At 39.7% G+C, this 13221-nt stretch overlaps 1 protein-coding gene across 2 annotated transcripts in view; it reads right to left on the bottom strand.

Moving 5' to 3' along the window:
- The window catches only part of LOC124551372 (sortilin-related receptor-like), a 201164-nt gene that overhangs the window by 21656 nt on the left and 166287 nt on the right, over positions 1-13221 (bottom strand). The window contains exons 29-30 of one of the 2 annotated variants that reach the window (XM_047126412.1): positions 12673-12956; positions 3664-4132 (exon numbers count right to left, since the gene is read on the bottom strand). In XM_047126412.1, the coding sequence (XP_046982368.1) occupies positions 4129-4132; positions 12673-12956 (288 nt within the window). In that variant the 3' untranslated portion in view covers positions 3664-4128. Of the gene's footprint in view, positions 1-3663; positions 4133-12672; positions 12957-13221 lie in introns of those variants that run through there. The other variant, XM_047126411.1, reaches the window with a different exon arrangement.

Here is a 13221-nt window from a genome sequence, read left to right as displayed (position 1 = left end):
CACCGGCCGGCTCAACATCTCACTGGGTTTGAACGAGGTCATCTAATACAACTGCAGGAAGCCAGCTGTACCTTCTCCAATACTGGAGAGAGACTTCACAGGAATGTACCAACAGTACACGATTGCTGGCTGTGGTGGTCACGAAAACATACGGTCACAAGAAGGCTGGGCTCCAGACAGTCATGTTGAACTACTGATAGGAAAGATCATCTCTTTCGGCGCACAGCTCTGGCACATCGTACTGCATCTGCAGCAGAAATTTGACCAATAGCTGGCACTACAGTGACAAAACGAACTGTTACAAATTGGTTACTGCAAGGATAGCTCTGAGCCACATGCTCTGTAGCATTAATTCCACTAATCCAAACTGCCGCTATCTGCGACTCCTGTGGTGTCAAATGGCAGCTCACTAGAAGACAGGGTGGAGGTCTGTTGTGTTTTCTGAAGAAAGCTAGTTCTGTTTCTATGCCAATGATGGCTGGTGTTTTGGATAGGGAGAGGCCAGTTGAGAGTCTGCAGTCATCCTGTCTGTGTGCTGGACACACTGGACCTACACCTGGAGTTATAGTCTGGGGTGCGATTTCGTATGACAGCAGGAGAACTCTCACGTTTATCCCTGCACCCTGACTGCAAATTCGTACGTCAATCCGGTGATTCAACCTGTTGTGCTGCCATTCATGAACAGCACTCCAGAGGGTGTTTTCCAACAGGACAACGCTCACCCACATACCTCAGTCATAACCAAACACACTCTACGGAGTGTAGGCATATTGCCTTGGCTTGCTCGATCACCAGACCTGTCTCCTACTAGGCACGTAACGGACCTCACTGAATGACACCAGCAGCGTCCTCACTGAATGACACCTCCAGCGTCATCCACAAACAGCATTAGATGCTTGGGTACCGACCCACCAAGTGCAACAGGCACAGAATTCCATCCCACAAACTGACGTCCGACACCTGTGCAACACGGTACATGCATGCATGGTTATATGCTTGCATTCAACATTCTGGCAGTTATATTGACTATAAATGCACCAACATTTCACATTTGCAATAGCTTAAATTGCACTTACATTAACTTGTAATCTTGCAATGTTAATCACTTAAGTATGTTATGTATACAAATTTATTCCCAAAATTTAATTACTCTACATTAATTATTTTTTATGGTTGTGGTGTTTTTTTCTTCCATCAGTGTATACCATAGGGAGCAAAGATTCAGTCCTCTTCCGGAAAGGTTACGCTGTGTCTTTTTGGAAACTTTACGACATCAACTTAAATGACAATGCAAGGAATGGGCAGACTATTATGTAGCAATATTATTGAAACCTTTAAACCAATCTGTAGCCCATCATTGAGAAGGGAAGGCCAGGAATGATCCCTGCAGGTCTGAGACTTGGGGGTGACAATATACCAGCTTACACCATTTGAAGAACTGTGACTTTGTGCATTCTTAGGCTATGAAATCTTACCATGCTTGCCCCCTTCTTGCAGAGGTGTATCGGAGGTCTCTAGAAGAGCGTAGCGTTCCAAAGGATTGGAAAAGGGCAAGTCATCCCCGTTTTCAAGAAGGGACGTCGAACAGATGTGCAGAACTATAGACCTATATCTCTAATGTCAATCAGTTGTAGAATTTTGGAACACGTATTATGTTCGAGTATAATGACTTTTCTGGAGACTAGAAGTGTACTCTGCAGGAATCAGCATGGGTTTAGAAAAAGATGATCGTGTGAAACCCAGCTCGCGCTATTCGTCCACGAGACTCATAGGGCCATACACACAGGTTCCCAGGTAGATGTCGTGTTTCTTGACTTCCGCAAGGCGTTCGATACAGTTCCCCACAGTCGTTTAATGAACAAAGTAAGAGCATATGGACTATCAGACCAATTGTGTGACTGGATTGAAGATTTCCTAGATAACAGAACACAGCATGTCATTCTCAATGGAGAGAAGTCTTCTGAAGTAAGAGTGATTTCAGGTGTGCCGCAGGGGAGTGTCGTACGACCGTTGCTATTCACAATATACATAAAAGACCTTGCGGATGACATCGGAAGTTCACTGAGGCTTTTTGTGGATGTTGCTGTGGTATATCGAGAGGTTGTAACAATGGAAAATTGTACTGAAATGCGGGAGGATCTGCAGCGGATTGATGCATGGTGCAGGGAATGGCAATTGAATCTCAATGTAGACAAGTGTAATGTGCTGCGAATAAATAGTAAGAAAGATCCCTTATCATTTAGCTACAGTATAGGAGGTCAGCAACTGGAAGCAGTTAATTCCATAAATTATCTGGGAGTACGATATTAGGAGTGATTTAAAATGGAATTATCATATAAAGTTGATCGTCGGTAAAGCAGATGCCAGACTGAGATTCAATGGAAGAATCATAAGGAAATGCAATCCGAAAACAAAGGAAGTAGGTTACAGTATGCTTGTTCACCCACTGCTTGAATACTGCTTAGCAGTGTGGGATCCGTACCATATAGGGTTGATAGGAGAGAGAGAGAGAGAGAGAGAGAGAGAGAGAGAGAGAGAGAGAGAGAGAGAGAGAGAGAAGATCCAACGGAGAGCAGCGCGCTTCGTTACAGGATCATTTAGTAATCGCAAAAGCTTTACGGAGATGATAGATAAACTCCAGTGGAAGACTCTGCAGGAGAGACGCTCAGTAGCTCGATACGGGCTTTTGTTAAAGTTTCAAGAACATACCTTCACCGAAGAGTCAAGCAGTATATTGCTCCCTCCTACGTATATCTCGCGAAGAGACCATGAGGATAAAATCAGAGAGATTAGAGCCTACACAGAAGCATACCGACAATCCTTCTTTCCACGAACAATATGAGACTGGAATAGAAGGGAGAACCGATAGTGTTACTCGAGGTACCCTCCGCCACACACCGTCAGGTGGCTTGCGGAGTATGGATGTAGATGTAGATGTAGATGCCTACCTTATTTGCAATTATCAGGAACCCAGTAACCTTCTCCTGTTTTGAAAAAATGAAGCAACTCCCATGTTTGCAACATTTTGCCACTAATGACAAGGTCATCGTTGTAGTGGGTAACTTTTTCCAGACTTCTACAACTGTGTCATATGACACGTTGCACATCATTGTTTGTGTGTCAACCTGAGCGGTATTATGTAGAGAAGGACTCATAAATGTGCAAAAGTTTAGGTATTTATTTTCTTTTTTTCTAACCAAAGGTATGAACTTTTATGAGTGCCCCTCTTAGAAAGCCCACATCTCACCGACTTAACTGCTGCTTATCAATCTTGGATGACTGCTAGGTAACACTAATATGTAAGAATCAAACAATGGAAAGTCCAAGATTGTTACTAATAGGTAAGATATAGTGGATGTCAAGAAAAGCTATATTATACAAGTATGAGAGCATCTGAGATCACAAGTTTGCATATAACACATTTTCTTGAGAGAGAAAAATCTGTACACGAATCAGCACAGATTTAGAAAGTATTATTTCCAAGCACACACTGGGTGAGGTGAGTGACAGGAGTAACCGAATCAATAAAAATTGAACGACATCAAGTGGTGCTCGCTCTTTTATGGTCACTGCCAACTTACGCTAGCAGACAACACTGAATTCAAAAAATGCTTGAATAAAATCAAAAATTATAGAAGATGTTAACAATCAATGAGATGTGTGTAATTGAGAGAAAAAAATCTGATTTATTGACACATAAAGGAGCATTAAAAACAGAATTGTAGACAGCAATGAAACAGCATACAAAACCAATCAACATACTCATGTTTCGACTTCTAGTGATTCAAATATCCCCACTGGCAACTTAACGTAGTTTCATTTGAATGCCCATATAGTATGAACATAGTGTGGAAAACATGTTGCCAAATGAAAAAGGGAAGAATGGAGATTTAGCATTTAGCTCTGACATGATGCAACATATGAACATTTTGAGTTAAATATTGCAGGATGAAGATACATATGAGATGTATGACCAGATTTTAGGATGTTTTAGTGGAATAAAATTTCTGTGAGGATTTTCTTTGACTTCACATGGCTACTTATATAATTTATTTATCTATCTATCTATCATGTTCAGTGGGAACATGCAAGCCAGAGCTACTTAGTCATGGTGAAAGACTGTACAGTTTACAGAATGCCGATTACAAATCTTGTAAAGAGAGAGAGGGAGGGGGGGGGGGACCCATTAGAGAATTAATAAAACACAAAATTATGAAAGAGTATAAAAAAACATTACAGAGAAAAGTTCTGGAATTTTTTAACTACAATCTGAATACTTGGAAAGTCCTCTAATGTGAATATTTGGGTTTTATCACTTTTTTCCTACAATTTTGCTGGAAGCCTATTGGGAATGAAATCTGCTGAATTGTGTACATATTTCTGTAAAGTGCTTGAGGACATATTATCCAAGTGCATATCATTCTTCAATTATGCGTTCACTGAATGATTATTGCTATTTCTTCTGACTGAGCCAATACCATGAACAACAAATCACTTACAGGAATATATACAGGAATGACATTTTTTGAACCTTTGGATCTACATATCAGTGTGAACAATTTTTTTCTACAGTGAAGACATCTACCAAAGAAGTTTATTGGCAGATATTAGCTTAAATGTTTGTTTTCAAATTAGCAGCTCTGTATGTGGTACTTGACACAGATATTTTGGCAACAGGGAAAATTAACTACAGTCATTAGTGTTAACTTTTTATCTTTAGTTTTGTAAATAAAATTGACAGAAATTGGTGTCAATGCAAACTTCAGTTAGTGGTGTTCACATCATAATACTTTACTGGCCCAAATATAACAAGCACTCTTTCAAAACCTAGCTGTACGAAGCGAAAATGAGGATAAGGAGAGCAATGAGACAAGTATTCAAAGCCTTTGAAGCAAAAGTTTATCAACCAATCTGACTACAAAACTTAAGATATTTTTGTCTTACAGAAAATCAGTAAGCAATTTGAAATCGTCTATTCAATCACTTAGTGACCATACTGCCACCAAAATGGACATTAAAAACAGAAGGCCGAAATATTGAATTCGGACTTTTCCAAAATTGTTTCACCATGGAAGATCATAATATGTTCCTCCCTTTCAGTCATCCTACGAATGTCGAAATGGCATATATTAAGATAGTGGATTATCAAATAGAAAACTAACTACAATCACTTATTAGTGAAAAGGCATCAGGACCAAGTAAGGTATGTGTAATATTCTACAAAGAATGAGTAAAGTACCTGTGATATTCTACAAAAATTATGCAGAACAACTTGCTCTGCTTCTAACAGCAGTTATCATAGTTCGCTGGAGCAACATAGGTACCTATCTGTTGTGCAGTTATGGGACATGTTTTACACTTAAGAATTATGACATTTTTGAGAACGAAATTTCCTCTATCTAAATCAACATGGATCCCCCAAACAGAGATATTGCAAAACTCAGCTCGCTCTCTTCCTCAAACAAGATTCACAGCACTGTAGACAATGGCAGTCAGGTTGATACCATGTTCTTTGACTTCAGGAAAGCCTTTGACACCATCCTATACTGTTGTTCAGTCATGGAAAAGAACGAGCTTCCTGAATATTGGACCATTCTGAAACTTGAGTGATGACTTCCTTGTGGACAGAACCCAACACATTGCTCTTAATGTAACAAAATTGACACATGTAGATGGAATATCTAAAGCACCCCCAGGAAGTGTGACAGGACCATTACTGATAACAACGTACATAAATAATCTAGTAGAAAGCTCTTCAAGACTGTCCACATATGATACTGTTGTCTATAAGAAACAAGCAATGGTAGAAGAGAGTATCAATTTGCATAATTACCTACAGAGGATTGATAAATGGTCCAGGTTGTGGCAGCTGTTGACAAATGTCAAATTTAACACACTGCTCATAAATAGGAAAAGAAATTCACTACTGTAGATGTTATAACGTCAAGCTTAACACATATATTTCAGAACGACGCAACACATATAAGTCACAGAGTAAGTAGACAAGCAAGACATGTGTACACGTTAGCATTCGAATGAGCACTGAGTCCCAGTCTAGCGGCCGCTGCTCGGCTGGCCGCTTAGGTGGCGCAGCTGCTGCATGGCTGGCAGACAGTGCCGCACGTAGAGGACGCGCGTAATTGCGCGGCGGCGCTTTGAATGATCGGCGAGTCACAACAGTAGAATTACACTGTTGACGACAAATTTCTGGAAACAGTATCTACTGAAAAATATCTAGGAGTAACTATCCACACCTACTTTAAGTCGTGGAATGACCACATAAAAAAAATTGTAGGAGAAGCAGGTGTCAGATTGAGAGTCACAGGAAGAACGTTAAGGAATATAACTCATCCATGAAAGAAGTGGCTTACAAGGCACTTGTCTGACCTATTCTTCAGCATTTTTCTTCAATTTGTGACCCTTACCATGGTCATCCTATCTGTCCAGTCTTGTGTTTCTGAGGGTAAGAATTTCATCGCCCCATTTTGACCACATTTCTGTGAAATTTGATAATTTGTCGGTAAAAGCTTCTGGTAGTTTGTGCTGGGGCATGTTTGCACAGGGTATAACAGTTGCATATTGCCAGCAATATATCTGAACAGTGTTACACAGCAACATTGAGCTTACATATTGCTGGCACATGTGGTTCAACATTAATGGCCACTATCGGCCAGAAATATTTGGTAACTCATATCTCGGCCAGAAACGTGCACAGGGTACCATACTGTTTCCACAAAATGGGTATACATGAACTAGAAGTAGTGAGTGTGGCTGTCCTGCTTTTACATTACACAAGGAGTAAAGTTAGAGAGAACAAGAGGAATAGGACTTTATGGATGCATTCTTAAGTAACCGGAATGCTTCAGAAAATTTAACTCGTAAACTCACACTGGATACATATCTTTTCCAGAATTTCACCAGAATATGAGAACACAATTTTGAATATATGTACAAGCAATAGGTGCAACACAGAAGAGTGCATTTTGTCATGGGAGCGATCAGATGGCGCGAGAGCGTCACAGAGGGGTTCAACAAACTGCAGTGATTGATGTTAAAAGAGAGACATTATGGATCACAGACGGTCTACTATACAAATAATGAGAGAGTACTTTCCTCCGACATACATCTTGCAAAATGACCTCAATGAGATACTGACAATCATTCTTCCCAAGGACCATTGATGAATGGAACAGGGAAGAGAGGATCAGTTAGTGGTACAATAAGTACCCTCCACCACACGCCATCAGGTGGTTAGGGGAGTGCAGATGTAGATGTAAAATACAGCCATGAAAAATTGAGGTGCAGTTTATCTGGGTGATACCAATGTAGTTTCACACTATGGGAACTTAAACTGCACTGCTCACTCCTCAGTTCGTAATGGGTGAACAATGTCATTTGTGTTTGGAAACTGCACAACGTATGGTACGAAGAATGTAACGGTTGACATTTCCTTTAGCTAGTGATTATTATAGCACTCACATTTCACTTATTTTACAGAGACAGTTTACCCCATCTAAAATATAAAATTTAGCCTTCGGCGAATGTCAAAAGAAAATCTTCAACAAACTTTGGAATTTCGCAAAGGTATGATCCACATTTCAAACTTGCACTTATTCATTAAGTGAAGAGTGCATCTAATAGAGAAGTTGGTAGGAAGTATGGTTTAGATGAATCTGATGTGAGGCATTCGCTCGTATTGGACAATAATCTGCAAACTGCTGTTTCATTAAGGACATCCTACAGAGGGCCAAAAGATAGGAAATATTCTTAAACTGAAGCTAGGGTTCTTTCATTTGAATAGAATGAAAGTACATACAGGGTACCTATCTCTTCACAAATATTCAGATAAAGGCCTGTGTAGAACTGGCTCCTCCATTCGATGATGCAATGTGGCTGAAATACACAGCAATTTATGGGTATGACCAGGCAAAAGCGCTGATATTATACATTATTTCAGCTAGTTGCTGAGGTCTTGCAAGTGTTACCCACCAAAGGTGAAGAATGTTTCAATTCAGGGCAATATCTATTTCTGTCTCTGTAAATGGTTCTTATTTCTCCTACAGGCAGTTTTGCAGTCACATGTCTAACCGAAAACCATACAATTTCATTTTCATTCAAAGTTTGCGCTCATACATCCAGACATCTGTTTTGTTAAACGTTAGTAATTGTGAGTTCTTTGCGTATAGCAACAGAGAATTGGACAAATGTGAGAACTACAGATTTCATAAATATGATTCATGTACGACCAGAGCTACAGGGCATTGAAAGTGATGTACACAAATATGTCTCATCGTGAGTTTTCCGTGTGCAAGAGAACAAAAATAAAATGTAAATAAAATCTGTATTCTTATTTCAAACTTACCATCAGTCCTTCAACCAAAGGATTGCATACTTCTCATGCCAAGATACTTATTGATGAACAGTGCGCTTTAAAAAGGTAGATCAAACTTCTCTACAAATCATCAGTAGATAAAAACCAAAGGGTGATTGCCAATCTGGTTCTAACTGTTCTACACTCTCTCTCATCTTTATAACACTTTTAGCAGTTCTTGGACCTATTACTTCTAAGAGATATATTCAAAATTGTATTCTGATATTCTGGTGAAATTATGGAAGAGATATGTATCCAGTGTCAGTTTATGAGTTAAATTTTCTGAAGCATCCCACTTACTTAAGAACGCATCCACGAAGCCCTATTTCTCTTGTCCTTTCTAACTTTACTCCTTGTGTAATGTAAAAGCAGGACAGCCACACTCACTACTACTAGTTCATGGATGTCCATTTTGTGGCAACAGTGTTATGCCCTGTGCAAACATACCTTAACACAAACTACCAGAAGCTTTTACTGACAAACATATCAAAATTTCACAGAAATGTCACTGAAATGCAGTGATTAAATTCTTACCCTCAGAAACACAAGACTGGAAACACAGATAAGATGATCATGGTAAAGGTTTCAAATTGAAGAAAAATGCTGAAGAATAGGTCAAACAAGTGCATTGTAAGCCACTTCTTTCGTGGATGAGTTACATTTCCTTAAGGTTCTTCCTACGAATCTCAATCTGACACCCGCTTCTCGTATTTGTTTTATGTGGTCATTCCACAACTTAAGGTAGATGTAGATAGTTACCGCTAGATACGAGGGCTATCCACAAAGTACATTACATTTTGGAATTAAAAATAAATAAAGTATTGGAAATTTTTTTTATTATGTACAGATGAAAGCCACACTTAAATATTACTTTTCTACATAGTTGCCATTTAAATTAAGGCACTTATCGTAGCGATGGACGAGCTTGGAAATTCCTTCGTCGTAAAATTCGGCCGCCTGCATCTTCAACCACGTGGCGACTGTCTTTTGGGACAGAAAAGGTGTGATTTTTGTGGATTTCCTGGAAAGAGGCACTACAATAAACTCTCAAAGGTATTTCCAAACTCTGCACAACCTCAGAAGAGCAATACAAAACAAGCGCAGGGGAAAGTTGGGCTCAAAGATCTTGCTGATTCACGACAACGCCTGGGCCCACACGGCAAAAACCACTCGTGAAGTTCTCGAATCTTTTAAGTGGGAGTTGTTTCCTCATCCGCCGTGCAGTCCCGACCTGGCACCGAGCGACTTCCACTTATTCCCAGCAATGAAGAAGTGGTTGGCTATGCAGCGTTTTGATGACAACGCACAGCTTCAAGAAGAGGTAACCACATGGTTGAAGGCGGAGGCGGCCGAATTTTACGACGAAGGAATTTCCAAGCTCGTTCATCGCTACGATAAGTGCCTTAATTTAAATGGCAACTATATAGAAAAGTAGTATTTAAGTGTGGCTTTCATCTGTATAAAATTAAAAAAAAAATTCCAATACTTTATTTATTTGTAAGTCCAAAACGTAATGTACTTTGTGGATAGCCCTCGTATTTTACAGTAGATACTGTTCCCAGAAATTTTTCATCAATAGTGTAATGTATGGCATTCCAGCCCACCCAGAGTTGGTGGTCAAGTGTGCATGAGGTGTGCCAGTCTGCGTGTATGAATGGTGTGTTGTTTCTCTTGTGCTGATGAAGGCTGTGGTCAAAAGCTTTATGTAAACATTTTTTTAAATTTTGCCTGACTGCAACTTAACATGTCTTCTATACGGTAAGTAGCAATTTATCTTTCCCTACATTGTTAATAATAATAGTCATTATTTGTGCGCACTTCTGACTCTGGTGGTCATGTGTTGCCTTTCTACCCTGTCCACATTCTCAGCGTTGTGTGTTCATCCAGCATAATGCAATAGCACAAGGGGTGTGTGTGTGTGTGTGTGTGTGTGTGTGTGTGTGTGTGTGTGTGTGTGTGTGTGTGTGTGCACACGCGCGCATGCTTGCACGTACAAAAGTATGCTATTTAACTGCTGCATCACTTTACTGATCTCTCCAAATGGCACCGTTTTTAGTATAATTAATTAGCAAAAATATTGGGAAATGTGATATCACTGGATATGGTTTTTCCAACGTAAAAGATTCCTTCATTACTGTGGTAAAACGAATTTTTGTTGTTGAAACCAGCAAGCTTATGAAAAACATGAAGGGGAAATACTTCAGGTAGAGGTGAAGGAATACTGAAACACAGTGGATTGAACCTTCAAACTAGGCTAACAAATCAGTGCATGTAACTCTATGCAAGTATGTGTACACAGTTCTGGTTTCTTGTTTCAACACTAAGGTGACTACTGATGAACTGTATTAGTGCTGACATGGCAAACGGCCTGTTATGTATATTCAGGAATATCAGGTCTCAGCCCCATAGATATTCTAAAGGGATACAAACTATTCCTTAATTGTCCGCAGGTCATGGTCTCGCAGTCGGATTCTCGCTTCCCGAGCACGAGGTCCTGGGTTCGATTCCCGGCACTGTCAGGGATTTTCACCTGCCTCGAGATGATTGGGTGTTTGTGTTTTCCTCATAATTTCATCACCATTCATGAAAGTGGCGAGATTGGACTGAGCAAAGGTTGGGAATTTGTATGGGTGCTGATAACTGCGCAGTTGAGTGCCCCACAAACCAATCATCATCATCATCATCCTTAACTGAGTGAAAAAGCACCTTTGCCAACAGGAAATGTGGACACTGTCAATTCTCGTGTTGTCTTGAAGGTAAATATAGACACCCAGTGGCTATTTGCATACAACAGCAACATGTTGACAGACTGGCAGCATAATTTCTCAAGAGAGAGATTTGAAGCTGATGCTTTCTTTTGAAAAGTTTTCAACAGTGTATGGTTGTTGAGCTATTTTTTCTTTAACTGATTACAAGATGGTGATCTAACAATAGTGGGGATTTTTTTAATTTCACCAGCTTTGTACACCTGATTTTCAATTTTCTCTTTTTTAATTTTATCTTACTGGTACACATGTTCCTGATGTATGTTTGCGTTTTCAGCTGTTTTGAATTATTAGGTTACTGTTGACAGTCAAAAAGGTTATGTGTGTTTTCAAGTGCTTGGCGCATTTTTACTTCATAGACTTTGCATTAAATTTTGCTTGAAAAATGGCAAATCTGCTATGAGCAACACAAGAATTTATAAGTGGTAATCATTTCTCAGAGGGTCAAGAAGACAATGTTGTCAGTAACTGATGTGCTAGGGAATCCAGAGCGGTCATCGTCTTTAAGTTGGAAGAAGTAAAGAAAATGGTCCTGGAAAATTAGCCAAGTCACTATCAGAGATGTTGCTGATAATTGTTTTTGGATGTTTTGGGCATGAAACATGTAGCAGCAAAGTTTGTTCCAAAATTGTTGAATTTTGACCAAAAATGATATGGCATAGACACCACTCAGTAATTGCTGAATGAAGTCAACAACAATCCAGAACTTCCAAAGGTTATAACAGGTGACAAAACATGGGCAAAATGGTATGACGTGAAACCAAGGCTCGATAGTACCAATTAAAACTGCCTGAAGAGCCAAGACCGGCGGGGAAAAAAAACACCAAGTGTGACTGCATGTGAAGGTTCTTCTCACTGTTTTCTTTGATTGCAACTGGATAGTGCATCACAAGTTCCTGCCTTAATATCACACTGTCAATGAAGAATACGAGCTGGAAGTTGCATGCCATCTGGGTGAAGTAATCTGAAAAAAATGGCCAGAATTGTGGAAAAACCACATGTGGAAATTGCATCACAAAATGCTCCCACTTACACCTCAATGCTTCTTCATGATTTTTTGTCAAAAAAATCAAACCATTATGTTGCCTTAGCCACTGTATTCACCGGACATCGTCCCCTGTAACTATTCCTATTCCCAAGGATGAAAAGAGCCATGAAATGATCTCGTTTTGCCACCAGAAATAAGACAAAAACAGAATTGCTGAACAAGCTGAAACATCATAATGAAAATCGACTTAAAGAAGTGCTTCCAAGACTGGAAAAAGCACTGGCACAAGTGTATCATATCTGAGGGGGATTACTTCAAAGTGGACAAAGTTGATGTTGAATAAATGAAGGTCTTTAAGTAAAATAAAAAAAATTCCTGTTTCTATTTGATTACACCTTGTATATTTAATGGGAGGAGTTTAAATGATTTCTTTTTTCCCAATAATTTAAATAAATTTGATCTGTTATAACAGTAAACAAAACTAACTGAAAAACACAGCAATAAAATAAGAGAAAAATAAGGAACGTTGCACAGACTTCTGTCCTTACCTCGTATTCAGCATTTCATTTGGTAGCTGAGGTTCCTGCCAGTACACTAGAATTGATTGGTTGGCCGCTTCCATGGCCTTGATGCTGTGTGGGACGGGCAGGGGTGCCGCGTGCCACACAGGGGGATAAGCCGCCGCCTTCTTGGCCCCCACAACGTCCTGAGCAACTTCTACATGGTACGATCCACCCCGTGCCACAATCAGCTGATGGTTCAGGTATGTTCCCGTGGTATTACCCAGACGCACACTCGAGGACTTTTTCAAGTTCACCTCGGTCACAGTAATCTGTAATAGCAATGCTCTTATTTATTCTCAGTTCCAAATGAAGTTTGCAATTAATGAGATACAGAAAAGTCCCTTCAGGATTCGGTGAGATGCTGCATTGTCACACGTATTATTTAACCTTCTCCCTGAAAAAGTTGTATGAGACATGAAAAGCCCAGTAAATCTGAAAATGCTAACATGTGCTGATGATAGGACAGATATTTCAGTTGAGAGAAGAACTGATAAAAACAGTGGAGGAACTGAGCAGTAATGCGGGCTTACGAAT

Source organism: Schistocerca americana, chromosome 9 (genome assembly GCF_021461395.2).
Source record: "Schistocerca americana isolate TAMUIC-IGC-003095 chromosome 9, iqSchAmer2.1, whole genome shotgun sequence".
In the NCBI taxonomy this organism is placed as follows: Eukaryota; Metazoa; Arthropoda; class Insecta; order Orthoptera; family Acrididae; genus Schistocerca; species Schistocerca americana.
This window is presented reverse-complemented; position numbering and strand designations above follow the sequence as displayed.